The sequence below is a fragment of the Trichechus manatus genome, unplaced genomic scaffold, assembly GCF_000243295.1.
Source record: "Trichechus manatus latirostris isolate Lorelei unplaced genomic scaffold, TriManLat1.0 scaffold00093, whole genome shotgun sequence".
Taxonomy (NCBI): Eukaryota; Metazoa; Chordata; class Mammalia; order Sirenia; family Trichechidae; genus Trichechus; species Trichechus manatus.
In genome coordinates this window covers 6,927,020-6,944,228 of record NW_004444029.1, presented here as the reverse complement: position 1 = coordinate 6,944,228, position 17,209 = coordinate 6,927,020, and the positions used below count along the sequence as shown (strand labels likewise).

Below are 17,209 nucleotides of genomic sequence, written 5' to 3'. Positions count from 1 at the left end.
TGACCTGTCGTCCCCGTCTCGTCAGTATCCTGTATGTGTTTGTTATGTGCCGTCGAGTTGGTTTTAGAAAAATGGGATAGACTGTTTTCATTCTCAGGTTTAACTTGTACCATTTTAAAACTGCATGCCATGAGTCATGAGGTTATAGTGTTTTATACATTTTAATTGTATCGGGTGTGTGTGTGTGTGTGTGTGTGTGTGTGTGTGTGTGTGAGAGAGAGAGAACCTGGTGTGCAGAACCAGGCATTTGGTGTGTAACCTGTCAGATCCCAGCGTCCGCATCTCTGTGCAGCTCTGTCCCGGTCCAGTCGTTGCTGTCTGGAATGGATACTAGCCACACTCCATGGTAGGAAGTACATGCTACCGTGATGTTTGTGGATTTAGAGATACGTGGAGTCCCTGATTATACAGGCCTTACAAATTGCAAGGATCTGCCTGCTGTAAAGCCAACTGTGTACTGTTTGACCTGCGTTGAAGGCAGATGAAACGTTTGCTGGGACTCCTTTTTATGCCAGGGTGCAGTCCCCAAGCCCCCCGAGGCAGCGCTGCCGTGGAGGTGCAGTGCTGTCTGTCTGTCATGAGCGGTGTCCACCACACAGACAGCTCTCTTAACATCCTAATCAGACTTTGCTTTTGGCCCCTCTCAGGTACTGGTATCTCGGGCCTCTGAAAACCAAAGCAGCCCACTTTTTCAGCACTCTTAAGGTAAGTGAAACTTGCAGTGTGGAAACACGCCCTGTTGTTTTGTGCAGTTGTCACTGTGGGATGTGTGTGTTTGGGATACGTTTACATTCCCTGCTGTGGATCTACATGACGCGCTCCACGGCCGAAATGGGGCAGATTTGCCTATATGCAAACGCAGAAAGCATTCCTGTTTCAATAAGTAACCGCCCCTTGTCTGCCAACTCATTCCCTCCACAACCAAACCTAGTTAATTTCTGACACCCTCTTCCCTGGGCCTGTTCATTCCCTCATGCTCAGCAGGCAGACCTGGAACAACATGATCTGCACCTCATCGATGATCTGTGTGTCTGTGGTCATGCCTGGGAGTGAATCACAGATTACCATATCTAACTGTGTATACAGTGTGTATAATGTCAGGAGGTTTCGAGTGGTAGGAGCCCAGTGTGGCCAGTGGCTGCTGCGTTGGACGGCACAGGTACAGAGCATCCCTGTCATCAGAGAAAGGGCTGCTGTAGACTAGACATTAAACATGCCGGCGTCGAGAAAAGCTTAATTTATAGTAACAAAAATGCTAATAGAGAAGTCCTCCTTAACTGTTGACTAAACACTGTGTTCAGCTTTGATGCAGATCAAAGTAGTCTGTTCACAGTTTGGATGGCCGATGTGAAAAGTGGCAGATGGAATTTGAATGGAGTGAGAAGTTTGTTTCCAATATTAGTATTCAGAGTATTGGTGGTTTTCTAACTATAAAAGTAATACATGTTCATTGCAGAACGTTGCCAAATGTAGCTCCCTTCACCTTCTGAAATAAACTCCAATTGGATTAAAGAATTAGATTAAAAAAAAAAAAGAGTAAACCCACTGAAGTGCTGGAGGTGAATCGGTATGATTGTTAAAATAAACTCGAGGACAAGACCTTTGTAAGCATGGCGCCCACGGCAGACTGTAGGAGGGAACGGCATTGTCAGCACTGCTCAGGGAAGCCGTGGCGTTGGTGGTGTAGTTGGGGCATCGGGGAAGCAGCAGAGTAACTACATACGTAAATTGTGGAGCCTGGGAGAACATGAATCTTTCCACCATTCATGCAGCAAACAAGCCCTGCTCTGTGCTCAGGATACAAAGTCACACAAGATGGGCTTCCTGCCTCCAGGAGTTTTCACGTGCTGGCAGGAAAGGCGTGTGCCAGTCTGCAGTTTGGAAGTGCCCTAAGAGACACGTGGGCAGACTGAGATCGGGCAGAGAGGGGCATTGTCTGCCTGACCTTGGTCGGCAGACTCCCTAGGGAAAGTGGCACTCCTGTGAGGTCTGGGGTACGTAGAAACCAAAGCTGTTGCTGTTGAATCAGTTCTGACTCATAGCGACACCATAGGACAGAGTAGAACTGCCCCATAGAGTCTTCTGGCCGTAATCTTTATGGGAGCAGATACCAGGTCTTTCTCCTGCAGAGCAGCTGGTGGGTTCAAACCACTGACCTTTCAGTTAGGAGTTGAGCACTTAACCACTGTGCCACCAGGGCTCCTCAGGGTACATACAGGGCTTAGGTAAAGGAGACTCTGGGTGGAGGGGCAGGATGTGTGCAGGCCCTGTTTAGTCACTTGGCCATTAACTGTGGGGATGCAGTGGGGTGGCAGGAAAGGAAGCTAGTGCTAGGTTGGGCAGATGGTGGGGTTTGGAGGTGGGCTCTTTTAGCTTTAAAGCACTGGGGGTCTTAAGCAGGGAAGGACACAGTCTGATCTGATTTGAGAGAAGTTGTTTGGCCTCAGTGTGGACAAGGGATTGGACATGGGTAGGCCAGAGGCAAAGGAGCCCTGGGTAAGCACTTGGCTGCTCACCAAAAGGTTGGCGGTTAGAACCTACCAGCTGCTCCACGGGAGAAAGATGTGGCAGTCTGCTTCCGTAAATATCTCAGCCTTGGAAACCCTATGGGGCAGTCCTACTCTGTCCTGTAGGGTCTGTGAGTTGGAGTCGACTCCATGGCACCAATGACAAGAAGCCAGAAGCAAGGACAGCAGGTAGAAGGCTGTCGAGGCAACCCGGGCGTGAAGTGATGAGGTCTGACCAAGGTGGCAGCAGTGAGTGTCGACAGGGAGGGTGGGTTCAGGTGGAAGCCTCTAACGTGGGGGGGAGAGTATGGGCTCCCAGGTTTCTGGTTTGACGGACTAGAGTGTGGTAACTAGAGTTTTCATTAGCATTGCTAGTATTAGACTAAGGCCAAGTTTGTGAAGAGAGGTGCAGTGTTCAGTTCAGCGTGTGCTGAGTCTGAATTACCTGTGGTACAGACACATGGAGACAGTTTTGATTTAGGTCTGGAGGTGAGGCTGCAGAGAGGTCTGGGCCAAGGAACAGCTTCAGGTGTCCTAGTGTGTGCATGGCCCTGAAACGTGAGTTAGATGGAGTGCTTGTGAGAACGGGGCAGGAGTCGCCCTGAGGAATGCGGACATGGAAAGAACTGGAAATGACTATGGCTGAGAAGCACTGAGAGAATCCAGGAGTTCTGGCACAGAAGCCAGCAGAGAAGGGGATGTCAGGAGCACAAAGGCCAAACGGAGACGGGAGAGCTGTCGGGTTCGGCAGCTGAGCTCTCTGGTGACCTGCAAGCGGAGGGTCAGGAGCCACATTGAAGAAAGTTCGGGAATAAGTGGATGGTCAGGACGTGGAGACAGCAAGCTAGCGCCTCCTTCAAGATGCTCGCCTCTGAGGGGAAGAGAGAGAGGAACAAAGGCTAGAGAGAACCATGGGGTCAGGAGAGTGCTGTTCTCTTAGTCGGAGAGAGCTCCTGAAGCAAAGGAAGCGGAGTGAAGATGCAGGAGACGGGAAGAATGAATGAGTGGCCAACCCCACGGCGGGTAGGAGGGTCTGCGATCCTGCCCTGGAGGGGGAAGGGCACCTTTCTCATTGAGACAGGAGGAAAGGAAGGGAAGGTCCAGATGCAAAGTGTGTGGAACCTGAAGGGCGTTCTCACTGGTATGTCTGACCCGCCTTTGAAGTGTGGGAGGCAGAGCTGTCTGCAGAGAATTGGGGTGGGGGGGTATGGTGGGTAAAGAACGGTGAAGGCAGGGGTGAGCAGCACTGTCGGGCAGCAGTGAGGAGCTGAGACAACGCAGGTGGCACGACTGCTCCCTGGGTGAGTCTGGTTTTCCCCTCGCAGCACTCAGCAGGGATGCCCCTCCTCTGGTGACGTAGGAGTACAGAAGCCCGCCGGCAGGGGCTCTTCAGGGCAAGCGTGATGGAAGAGGGGCCCTGGTGGCGCAGTGGTTGAGAGCTCAGCTGCTAGCCAAAAGGTCAGCAGTTCAAATCCACCAGCCGCTCCTTGGAAACTCTATGGGGCAGTTCTACTCTGCCCTATAGGGACACTATGAGTCGGAAGTGACTCAACGGCAACCGGCTTGGTTTTTTTTTTTTTGGTTGTGGAAGGATAAGGACCCCTGAGGGCTCTGAGCGGCGGCAGTGATTTACCGTAAGGGCCATTAGTGAGGCAGGTGAGGTGAGATGTGAAATCCGACAGGCTGACGGAGGGAACGTGGAGGGGCCAGGACCTGGCGTTCTCCATGTAATAGAACTCAGTGGCTGGAGGCCCCAGCAGCCAGTTAATGACTCCCCTCTCCTCCTCTTCCGAGTTTGGGCAGAGCTGTGAACACGGGCGGGAACCAGCAGGTAGAGGTGAGAATGCCTGCTTTACTGTGTCAGCTGGAGCGGGGACGCAGCTTCGATAGGTGCTTGTGGTCAGATGGCCTCATATCCTGGACTTAACTTACCTACCAAGACTGCTTCTGCCGGGCAGAGGCCGCCAGAGTAGGCTTTCTGCCCCAGGGAGGCCTTGGGGTGTGAGTCCTGAGGATGGCGGATTTCAGAGAGAGGGTGGGCCAAGTCCACGCCTTGGTCCTTCTGGATGTGGGGGCACTGAGTACCGGGTGGGGTGAGAGAGGCCAGAACCATCCCTCTTTGTAACGCACCCACAGAGGCCTGAGAGCCTGCCTTCTTGCGTGCGTGTGTGCCTGCGGCAGGAGGAGAGGCAGGTGGGCTCCGCCCGAGGTGGGAGCGGTCTGTCCCTCACCACCTTCTTTCTCTCCTTCAATAAGGAGTGGCCGCAGACTCACCAGGCCGCCATCTCATACACGGGACCCACAGAGAGACCGTCCAGTGAGCCAAGAGAGTCCCCCCCACGGCCCTCTCTGTACCGGAGGATTCTGCGGAGGCTGGCGGCCTACTGGGCACAGCCGCAGGACGGTGAGCAGTGTGGCGCTGCCGCGGGGAGCCCTGGCCCCTTGGGAACGCCCAGGGACCCGTCAGCCTCGGACTGAGCTGGGGCCCACGCAGCAGCCTCCTGTAACACCCTCACTGAGACAGAAGGAACAGCGGAAGGTTCGCAGGCCCAGCCCACCTGGCAGTGTCACACCGACAGTGTCACATGGGCGGGACAGCAGCCTCGGGCCGTTATTTTTCCCGGTAGGCTTTATTTTTCAGAGCAGTTTTAGGTTTACAGAGAATTGAGCAGGAAGATGAGAGGGTTCCCACGAGCCCCCTGCGTACGTTCCTGCTGTTATTAACATGGTGCATTCCTGTGTACATTTGTTACACTGGATGGACCAACATTGATACATGGTGGTTAACTAAAGCCCGTCATTCACATTAGGGCTTACTGTCCCGTGTCCTGTGTGACACAGTGCCCCCTTCCCTGTCCCGCCTGTTGAGTCATTTGGTGAGGATGTTTTGGGCATAGAGATTGCACAGTGGGCCTGACATTTCAGCCCTGGGTATAAGCAGTGTGGAATAAGTAAGACCAAGGGGAGTCCACAGAGAGCTGGGGCAGCAGAGCCTAGTGGTGCTGGGCAGGGGGTGGGAGTGTTCCGGTGGGTGAGGGGGCACTCTGGGGGGTAGGGGGTGCTCTGGGGGGATGGGGAGCGCTCTGGTGGGTGGGGAGGTGGTGCACTGACCTGTCTCGTGGCCTCATGCAGCCTCCCCCCAAGAGGTGCACCCCGAGGTCTGGAAGGAGGTGCAGCGGTCCACCATCGAGCTGTCCATCACGACACGGAACCGGCAACTCGACCCCGTGGTGAGTGAGCTGGCTGGTTGTACCGGAAAGGCCCTGGGGACCTGGGATGGTGACAGGGGCTGTGGGCTCCTCACTGACTGGAAGGGTGAGGACAAAGAGGATGGCGTGCGGCTTCAAGGAGTAATAGCCATGGGGAGTGGGGGAGCGCGGGCTTGGGGGCGGTGAGCAGCTGAGTGAGCAGGGCCTCGACCACCTGCAGGCTCTGGGCCAGCGTTCTGGATGCTCCAAGGAGCTTCGCAGCCTTCTTGCCTTCAGAGAACTGAGGGCAAAGTCCCCCCAGAACCCAAAGTCAGCTACTCGCATTTGTACTGGGATAAAAACGTGTGGAACTTCTGTTAGAGTAAACACCCGTTATTTTTGTGACTGTGCTCAGAGTGTAGATCCCCAGGAGGAGAGTTTGTTCAGGTCTGGTCTGTGGGCCCGCACTCTTCAATATGGTAGCCACTAGCCACACGTGGCTCTTTAAGTCTAAATTCATTAGCATTAAGTAAAATGAAAAGCAGTTCGTCAGTCACACTAGCCCCATTTCAGGTGCCCGACAGGCAGTCAGACGTGGCTCATAGCCGCCATAGCGGAAAGCACAGATAGAAAACTCCCTATCATTGCGGAAGTCCAGAAGACTAGCCTTTTTTTGTATAGCTCACGAGCTGTGAATTGTTTTTACATTCTTAAATGATTGGGGGAAAAAAAAGGATAATATTTTGTGACATATGAAAAGTATATGAATTTCAGATTTCAATATCTGTAAATAAAACTTTATTTAAGGATAAGTAATCATTTCATATTATCTATGGCTTTGTTAACATATTATCTGGCTCCTTCCCCACTTCAGCAGCAGAGCTGAGTAGCAACATACTGTCTGTCTGGCCCACAGTGCCCTAAAACATTTACTATTTGGCCCTTTACAGAACGCATTTGCTGACCTCTGGGACAGAGAACACCTTAGTAATTTATATTAATGAGGATGTTAATAGAAAAGTCATCCTCAACTGTGGACTAAATACTCATTTTGGTTTTTATATAAATTAGAATAGTACAGTCACAGAGTGGGTGGCCAATCTGAAAATGAACAGATGGATTGAATGTAGTGAGAAGTTTCATTCCTATGTTTATATTCAGAGCATTGAGTGTTTTTCTCATTATAAAAATAATACATGTTCATTGCAGGACATTTGGAAAACATCGCTCCCTTCACCTTGAAAGTAAAGTCCAGTGTGATTAAAGAATTAAATGTAAAAAAATAAAACCACTAAAGTACTAGAGGGAAATCTTAAGTGATCATCAGTATAAAGTTGGGGAGGACAAGGCCTTCCTTAGCATGACTCCTAAGGCAGAAATCATATTGATGCATTTGTCTACTTATTTAAAAAGTCACTGTAGACAGATTTTTAAGTGACATATTGAGAAATATGTCCTTTCGCAATGTGATGGACTAGGGTGTGGTAGGCCAGGTTGTTCATACGAAACAAAAGCCAAACCCATTGCCACTGAGTAGATTCCGACCCATGACGACCCCATGTGTCACTGGGTAGAACTGCTTCGGAGGGTTTTCTTGGCTGTAATGTTTACGGAAGCAGGTCACCAGGCCTTTCTTCCATGGTACCTCTGAGCGGGCTCACACTGCCAATCTTTAGGCTGCTAGCTGAGCGCAAACTGCTCGCACCAGCCAGGGAAGTCTTAGGAATCAGTGAGAAATGGGTAGAGGAATAGTATAAAAACCGGGCAAAGGACAGGCATAGAAAAGGCACAAAAGAAATAAGCATATAAAAATGGCTTATATTTACTGAGTGTTTACTACATGCACTGTTAAGAAGTTTACATAGTGTTAAATCACGTGGCCCTCGTAACTACTTTGTCAGGCAGATAAAATTTTCTATGCATTTTATAGGTAGAGAAACAGAAAAAGTCCACCGTGTCACTTTAAAATGGTAACTGTTGAATTGGCATAGACTGAAAAGCACCACAGGGCTCAGCGTTGCAGCGGGTGGGGAAACGGGCCACCTCGCTGGGCTGTAACACCCTCATGTAGATGGAACACTCTTTCCGATGCCAGCCGGGTGGTATACTTGAAATACCTGAAACGTACGCTTACCTTTTGACCTGCTAAGTGTATTTCTAGGAGTTTATCCTGCGGGAAAGATCAGATGAGTACATAATGTAGGCAGTCCCCTCCTTTCTTAAAAAATGGAATTCTGAAAACATTGTTGAAGGGAATGTATTAAGGCTGAAAAACAGATTCTGTTCCAGCAGACTGTTAAAAAGAACAATAAGATTTCTAATTATACATTTCCTTTGTACCCAGTCTGTGATAATATACATTCCCAGTGTTTTGTTCATGTTCTTTAATACTGTTCTCTTCTCTGATGGTTGAATGCGGATGAATGGGTGGGTTCAGCAAACGTGTGATCACAGCGCAAGATGAGCTATGTTCAGGGTGCCGAGCGGGTTTTATCTTTGTGCCAATTATGAAAGTATATGATACTGTGCTTCTTATCACTGGGAGCAGCACATTCATTTTCATCCCCCTCTTCTCCGCATGTCTCTGTAAAAACAAAAGATGCAGTGAAATATTCAGAGCATGGGGCTTCCATGGTATGGCTTGGAGTGTTGGTTTATCATTAACAGAAAGTGCATTCGGAGTGTGAACGAGGCTTGGGAGTGTGCAGCTTGGGAAAATTAGAGTCTCTCGTACACCTCTGTTCCTTGTGTTTATGGTGGCAAAGTATGTGAAACAAACCAGCCAGGGGACTGGTGATATACCTGTTGGTACGTTTATTTCACATGCTCCCCATGTATTTATTAATAGGGAAGGATGTTCATCGTACGTCATTAAATGAAAAACCAGGTGGAAAATAGTGTGCATCAAATGATTTCATTTCTTTTTAAAAAGAAGTACTCCCACTTATAATTGAGTCTGCTGCAAAGGACCTCTTTAAAGTGTTAAAAAGCAAAGATGTCACTTTGAGGACGAAGGTGTACCTGACTCAAGCTGTGATATTTTCAGTCACCTTATATGCATGTGAAAGCTGGACAATGAATAAGGAAGACCAAAGAAGAATTGATGCCTTTGAATTATGGTGCTGGCGAAGAATATTGAATATATCATGGACTGCCAGAAGAACCCACAAATCTATCCTGGAAGAAATACAGCCAGAGTGCTCCTTGGAAGTGAGGGTGGTGAGACTTTGTCTCACGTACTTTGGACATGCTATCTGGAGAGACCAGTTCCTGGAAAAGGACATCATGCTTAGTAAGGTAGAGGGTCAGCAGAAGAGAAGGCCCTCAACGAGATGGACTGACACAGGTGCAAGACCAGGCAGTGTTTTGTTCTATTGTACAGAGGGTCGCTAGGAGTCAGAACCGACTCGATGGCACCTAAAACAACATAAATTGAGTCTTGTGGATGACAGAGGTGAGGCTCCAATTGTCCGTTCTTTGCACATGGAAGGCCAGTTGTACAAGCACCAATATTTTGCGAAGTCCATTTTACCCCGTTGATTTGCAGTAACCTGTCATACACCAAGTGTCTGTACACATGGAAATGTTTCTAGGCTCTCTGTTGTCTTCTGTTGTTCTATTTATCTATATTTGTACTAAACAACGAAAAACCAAACCAGTTGCCATCAAGTCGATTCCAACTTAGGGTGACCCTATGTGTTCCAGAGTAGAACTGCACTCCATAGTGTTTTCAGTGGCTGATCTTTTGGAAGTAAATGGCCAGACCTTTTTTTCCGAGGCACCTCTGGGTGGATTCGAATCACTCATTTAGTAGCCAGTCACTTAACCATTGGCACCGCCCTGGAACTCTCTACTTGTATTAGTACTCTGATCCTGAGCCATCCTCACAATCCTTGTTAGGCTTGAGCGCCTTGTTGCAGCCACTGTGTCAGTCCGTCTCATTGAAGGTCTTCTTTTTGTTCGCTGACCTCTACTTTACCAAGCATGATGTCCTTCTCCAGGGATGATCCCTCCTGATAACATGTCCAAAGTATGTGAAACAAAGTATCACCATCCTCGCTTCTAAGGAGCATTCTGGTTGTACTTCTTCCTAACAGATTTTTTTGTTCTTCTGGTGGTCTACGGTATATTCAATATTCTTCACCAGCACCACAATTCAAAGGCGTCAATCCCGTCTTTGTTATTCATTGTCCAGCTTTCACATGCATATGAGGCGATTGAAAACACAATGACTTAGATCAGGTGCACCTTAGTCTTCAGAGTGACATCTTTACTTTTCAACACTGTAAAGGAGTCTTTTGCAGCAGATTTGCGTAAGGCAATACGTCATCTGATTTCCTGACTGCTGCTCCCTTGGGCATTGATTGTGGATCCAAGTAAAATGAAATCCTTGACAACTTCAGTCATTTTGCATTTATTATAATGTTGCTTATTGGTCCAGTTGTGAGGATGTTTGTTTTATGTTGAGGTGCAATCCCTACTGAAGGCTGCAGTCTTCAGTAAAAGAGCTGAACAGGAGATTAAAAAAGGTGACTCGAGAAGACAAAAAGTAAAGTATTATAATGACATGTGCAAAGACCTGGAGTTAGAAAACCAAAAGGGAAGAACATGCTCAGTATTTCTCAAGTGGAAAGAACTGAAGAGAAAATTCAAGCCTCGAGTTGCAAAACTGAAGGATTCTATGGGGAAAATATTGAACGACGCACGAAGCATCAAAAGAAGATGGAAGGAATACACTGAGTCACTCTACCAAAAAGGATTGGTTGACCTTCCACCATTTCAGGAGGTAGCATATTGTCTTAGGCTGGGTTCTCTAGAGAAGCAAAACCAGTAAAGCATATAAATATATATAGAGAGAGATTTATATCAAGGAAAGAGCTCACGCAATTGTAGAGGCTAAAACGTTCCAAGTCCACAGATCAGGGTAGAGGCCTCTCCCAGTTCTCACGTAGCCGCAGAAGCTGGTGAACCCAAGGTCGGCAGGTCAGGGAACTGGACTCTTGCTTGTAGGCTGAGAAGTTCGACGAATTCCAAGATCAACAGGTAAGCTGCTAGCTCAAGTCCCATGAACCGGAGGTGAGACAACAAGAGACAGCTGCTGACTCTGGAACAAGCCAAAAACCTTAGCAAGGGGAGCAGGCAGAAGGTAACCGGCAGAAGGCAGAGAGAGGAAACAGAGGGCGTTGAGCTGCCACAGGCCCCGCCTCCGCCAGTACCACTCAACAGATTTCATCACGAGGGTGCTCACAACATTATACAACTACTAAAACATGGAGAGTAATGGTCTAGCCAAGTTGACATACAATCTTAACCATCACACATACGGTCAAGAAATGATGGTACTGAAGGATGGTACTGAAGGAAGACGTTTAAGCTGCCCTGAAGGCATTAGCGTAAAACAGGCCTCCAGGAATTGATGGAATACCAATTGAGATGTTTCAACAAACATATGCAATGCAGGAAGCGCTTACTCATCTATGCCGAGAAATTTGGAAGACAGCTACCTGGCCAACCGACTGGAAGAAATCCATATTTATGCCCATTGCAAAGAAAGGTGATCCAACAGAATGTGGAAATTATCTAACAATATCATTAACATCACACACAAGTGAAATTTTGCCGAAGATCATTCAAAAGCGGTTGCAGCAGTACATGGACAGGAACTGCCAGAAATTCAAGCTGGATTCAGAAGAGGACGTGGAAGGAGGGATATCATTGCTGATGTCAGATGGATCTTGGCTGAAAACAGAGAATACCAGAAAGATGTTTACCAGTATTTTATTGACTATGCAAAGGCATTTGATTGTGTGGATCATGACAAATTATGGATAACCTTGGGAAGAATGGAAATTCCAGAGCACTTCATTGTGCCCATGAGGAACCTGTACATAGACCAAGAGGCAGTCATTTGAACACAACGAGGGGATACTGTGTGGTTTAAAGTCAGGAAAGGTGTGCGTCAGGGTTGTATCCTTCCATCATTCTTCTTCAGTCTGTATGCTGAGCAAATAATCCGAGAAGCTGGACACTATGAAGAAGAACGTGGCACCAGGATTCGTGGAAGACTCATTAGCAACCTGCGATATGCAGATGACACAGCTTGTATTAGTACTGTGCTTATCTTACTTATTATAACTTTATAAGTCCCTCTACCTTTTTCTTCTCCTTCAATAGGCTTCTGGTTATTCTTGACTGTTTGGATGTCTATAAATCTTTTAGAATGTTTATTTCATTAAGTTCTACACAAAAATTTACTATATTAATCAGGATTACATTGAACCTATAAATCAGTTTGAGGAGAAGTGGCATTTGTACAATATTGACTCTTCTATAATATGAACATGTTGTATCTCTTCATTTATTTAGGTCTTTAATGTTTTTCAATTATTATAGTTATTTCTCTGTAACATTCCATGCCTTTTGCTGGATATATTCCTGGTTATCTTAATATTTGATGCTGTTGTAAATAATAGTTCTTAAAATTTCATTTTCTGACTATCTGATGTTGGCATATGGACGTGTAATTGATTTTTTATATTGATTCTGAATCAGCAACTTAACTAAATTCTTATTATCTGTGGATTCTTTTGGATTTTCTACAGAATCCATCATATAAGCTGCAAATAATGCAAGTTTTGTTTTTTCTTTCCAATCGTTTATTTCCCCCCTGCATGGCTGGGACTTCAGTACAGTGTTGAGTAGAAGAGTGTGACGGGATCTTGGAGAGAAAGGGCTCATTTCTTCCTTCTAGAGCTTGCTCTTTTTTCGGTAGATCCCCTTGATCAGTTAAGGAAGTTCTTTTCATTCCCCATTTGCTAAGAGCGTATAGTGAGTGGTTATTTAATATCACTGAGTGCCTTTCCTGAGGTGTTGAGATGATAAGATTTCCTCATTTCACCTCTTAGTGTGGTGAAGTACATTGATGGCTGAATGTTGATTTGGGACTTCTACTTTTCACCAAGATAGAGCCACAAGCCCCAGCTTTACTCTCGCGCTTTGAGCAAGTAAAAAGCTGGGTGAGACCCATGAGGAAGTCTTGCGGGGCGCTGGACAAGCAGCAGCAGCACAGCGGGGTGACCGAGGGGAGGGAAACAAGCAAGGCCAGCCCACGGCTGCCCAGCCGAGGAGGTCTCGGGCACAGCACTGGCAGGGAGCCCTTGACGTCTCCCTCAGGCCAGGGGACCGGCAAGACGAGGCAGCTAGAATAGCAGGCAGATCCCCTTTCTGTCTACTCTAAATATGACTGCCAGAGTGCTGCCATTAGAACAAAGCCAGGTCCCATTTCTCTGCTTCGAGCCCTCCAGAGGCTCCGCGTTTCACTCAGCCTGGAGCTAGTCGGCCTCGTGGTCGGCCGGCCTACTGACCTGCCCTCCTCCTTTCGGGTGCCATCCCTCCTGCTGCCCCTCACTCCCTCTGCTCCAGCCATACTGGCTCCTGGCTGTCCTCACCTGAGGCCTCTGCCTGGCCGTTCCCTCGGCCTGAGTCCACCTGAGCCCAGAGCTGCTCCCGGTGCTGTCCTTGGAGCAGCAGCTTCTCTGTCACCTGGAACGGATTAGAAGTGCTAGTGCTGGGCCTCACCCCAGACCCGCGGAACCAGAAACGGGGGCGGGGCTGGAGTCTGATCCTAACAACCCTCCCGGTGAGAACTGCAGGCTGGAGGTCCCTTTGCTGATCCCCTCACGCCTGCAGCTCTCTCAGGAGTCACCTCAGTGAGGTGTAGCTGGACCTGCTTCAAACACGTCCTCCACGGGGCTGGACCCGCTCTAACTTGTACCCTCCGCCAGCAGCGGTGCCCGTGTTCATGGCACTATTTCCCTGCTCCCCGTATCTTCCTGCGTCCTCTAGTATGTAGGCAGTCCCAGGGTTTCGAACGAGATCCATTCCTAAGTCTGTCTTTAAGTCATGTTTGTAGGTAAGTCAGAACAGGTACGTACGGTTCTTATTCAGCATCAAATGTTTGTCTTAGTATACAGTATATATTTTACCTTTCTTTGCATATAAAACACTTAAGAAACACTTCCAAACCGCTCAGTGTTTTCCTGAGTGTCTCAAAGTAATGCCAGCGTTCGCTGTTATGAAGCAGTGTATGGATTTAACTCAAATTCTTAGTGTACTAGGCTTTTTAAGTCCAAGTGGTCCATAAGTCAGGTGTTCATAACCTGGGGACTGCCTGTGCTTCTGTGTACTGCTATTTACCGCTTCCCGCGCCCACACTGTTGTCTCAGCACGGTGCTTTCTGTTTACCCCTCCCCTCCCCCAGTCAGGGTGGGTTCCTTGTAGGCAGAGGTGTGTCTTGTTCCTTGTAACTCAAGCCCCTGGGAGAGCTTGGCACTTGCTAAGTAGCTGTTGAGTAAAAGGTGAGCCCTGAGCAAAGTCCTCTCACTCGGCCTTGTGCTTCCTAGCTGAGAGCTAAAGCTGTGCTCGGGCAGGACTCTGACCTCGGGCCTCAAAGGCCCGTGGCCTCTCCTGGGGCCACAGATAGTGAACCCATCCAAGGAGTAACAAGTCTGTTTGCAGCTGACCCGGCAGTGTCGCTGTGCGTTCCTGGCCACTGACTCATAGCAGAGTGGGGGAATGATTCAAGAACCAGCGTGTGTTCATAGACGCCTTGCTCTAGCTCCATTTTCCCAGAGCTCTAGTGATTGGGAAGGAAAGGTTTTACAACATTGACAACACAGCAGCTCTGGTTGCATGCCCAGATTGCATGTAGATCTCTGAAGAGAACACAGATCCATGGGCCCTCCCAGCCACAAAGCAGGCGGCCTGGTGGACGCTGATGCTGGGACACTGAGCATGGATGAGAGAGACGTGCGGGGACTGGCCACTGCGAGTATTAGTGAGGGGCAGAACGTCAGCACCCTCCCGCCCTGAACATGCCACAATTTTTGTTTGGGTTACTCAGTAAAAAACAAGCAGTGCGGGTGAATTTTATGGTATGTAAACTATACCTCAGTAGCGCTGTTAATCAGAAAACAAGAAGAAGGAATGGGGATATATTCAGGATCAGGACAGGTCCTCTCTACAATGCACAGCTCCAAAGGATGAACCGCAGGGTCTGAGGGGGACCAGGCCACGTTCGCCAAGATGCTAGGCGTTCTGATGTCTGCTCTCCTCTCCCTTCAGAGCACCGAGGACTTCATGACCATCTGCATCGAGCCCGACACGCTCAGCAAAGGAGACTTCATAACCATCGGGTGAGCGGCTGGGCCTGGCCAGGGGGCAGGGGGCCGAGTGGCTCTCAGACTTCCTGTTCCCGCACTCTGTGGGTGAAGGGCTGGTCTCCTTTGGGCACTCTGCCTTCTCCTTTCCGTGGGCCTGTGTGCATGCTGGCCCTCTCCTCCTCTGCCTTCGCCGTTTACGTTGGGGAGCTCGGGGCTCGGGTTGGGGAGCTCGGGGCCCACCCTGGGGAGCTCGGGGCTCACGTTGGGGAGTTCGGGGCCCACCCTGGGGAGCTCGGGGCCCACCGTGGGGAGCTCGGGGCTCGGGTTGGGGAGCTCGGGGCCCACCTTGGGGAGCTCGGGGTTCACGTTGGGGAGCTCGGGGCCCACCCTGGGGAGCTCGGGGCTCACCTTGCGGAGCTCGGGGAGCGACAAGCCCTGCCTGCGCGTTGGCCGCGAGGAGTTCAGTGCCCTGCGGCAGGTGTGAGAACTCAGGCTCCAGGGTCACGGGAGCGGACCGAACCTCGATCCTGCCCTCGTGGGCCTCACACGTGCACGAGCCATCGGCGCCCCCGACTCCTTTTCCCTGTCTGTAAAGCAGGGTAACAGAACCTTCTCTTCCTGGGGATAGTGCACGACGGTCTCTTCCTGTCAGCGCACTTTAGAGGGTGCCCAGGCTCTTGTCCCGGCTTCCTAGCAGAAGGCCCTCTGCAGTCCTTTCCCATTGGCCGAGCCCCCTCTGCCGAGAGCTGGATTGGTGGAGAGCGACGAAGCCCTCCTCCACTCTCAGCGCCTGAGGAGCCGCTGTCTCCATGCCAACAGGCAGCCTGCCCGCTGCGTCCTGGGCTCTGTCCCACAGCGCCCCCTGGTGCCCATGCAGGGTTGGACGTTGCTGCTGTGCAGCCGGTCTCCACGGCCACTTCCTTGTCCAAATGCCCGTGCCTGGCTCCAGAACGTCGTTGGTCAGCTTCTGGTGTTCTCTCCTTTGGCGCAGGTTCTCCTGGGGCTGAGAGCTGACCGTGCAGACTTTGGTTCACTTCCTGTGTCTGTAGTAAAGAGAAGAAGGGAAAGGCTTTTCCCTTCTTCTGCTATGGAGTGTCCAGAAACCCCAACCTGTCTTCATGAGGGACTGGTCAGTGGGGCCAGCCATATACAGATGTCTTCTGCAGACAGACAGAAGAACTGACGATGCTGCTTAAGCTGGGTGAAGGCATTAGGGTCTGTGTTACTGTTACCTCCATCAGCATCATCAGCATCAGCTACATTGTTTCATTTTGGTCCCTACAGGAAGTAAAATCAACTAATGGCCATTATTTCTAGATAGTTGAATAGGACATTGTGAAATTGTTTTAGAAGACTCTGCTGAAAATGTCATGTACCAAAGAATTACTGTTGTAAATTAATGATAATAGACTGGTTTGGTTGGATTAGCTTTTACTCTTTTTCCACTCAGCATAACTAGCTATAAGGAGTATGTATGCATACGATGGGAGTATATATGTTGTGTGTGTGTGTGTGTGTGTGTGTGTGTGTGTGTGTGTGTGTGTGGAGTCTGATAGTTCTACTTTGAAGCCATGTAGTCAGGCTAAAGTTATAGTATGCTACCCATAAACTCGACCCTTTGCTGTTGAGTCAGTTCTGGCTGATAGTGACCCTATAGGACAAAGTAGAACTGATCTGTAAGGTTTCCAAGCCTGTAAATCTTTACAGAAGCAGACCACCGCATCTTTTTCCCGATAGTATGCTAAGTAGACTGTTAATATGAGTATAGGCAATCATCTGAACTAAGGCTAGTTTTTCATATATGTAAAGGAAGTTCACGTGAAATCAGAATAAAAATATTTCTCCTTCAAGTAATAAACAATCACAAACCAAAAGTACCAAATAACAAAAGTTTAGTACTTGCCCTAAGGAATTTAATTCTACTTTTTAAATTTGAGGTTTTTAATAGCCCCAGAATTAGGTCCACGTGGAACAATTGAAATATAAAGAACAAGGCAGAGGGAGTCACCCAGTCTTGCCTTCACACACATTTACCTGCAGCAAGTACAGCTTCTCTTCTAAAATACCTCTCAGTGCTAAGCAAGAATCACTGAGGGAAAAATTACTCACAGCGTAATAGAAAACCTGTCCAACTTTTTAACTTCACGAATAGAGGAAGAACGCGCTGCGTTTTGCGATGTAAACGCTGTTGCTGTCACTGGTTTTTAAGCTTGCTGTCTTCTTTGCCAACAGGAGCAAGAGGATGCGCGACCCCACCCTGTGTCCCGCCGGCACTGAGCGTCTGCAGGCCAGCAAGTGCACGCTGCGGCTGCCCCAGGTGAGCGGGCGGAGGGGGGGCCCAGGCGCGGGGCTC

At 49.0% G+C, this 17,209-nt stretch overlaps 1 protein-coding gene across 1 annotated transcript in view; it reads left to right on the top strand.

Annotated features, from left to right (window-relative positions):
- AGK (acylglycerol kinase) overlaps positions 1-17,209 on the top strand; it is an 84,026-nt gene that overhangs the window by 63,395 nt on the left and 3,422 nt on the right. The window contains exons 11-15 of the mRNA XM_023736873.1: positions 648-705; positions 4,764-4,911; positions 5,640-5,737; positions 14,819-14,889; positions 17,089-17,173. Coding sequence (XP_023592641.1) covers positions 648-705; positions 4,764-4,911; positions 5,640-5,737; positions 14,819-14,889; positions 17,089-17,173 — 460 coding nt within the window. The remainder of the gene's footprint in view (positions 1-647; positions 706-4,763; positions 4,912-5,639; positions 5,738-14,818; positions 14,890-17,088; positions 17,174-17,209) is intronic.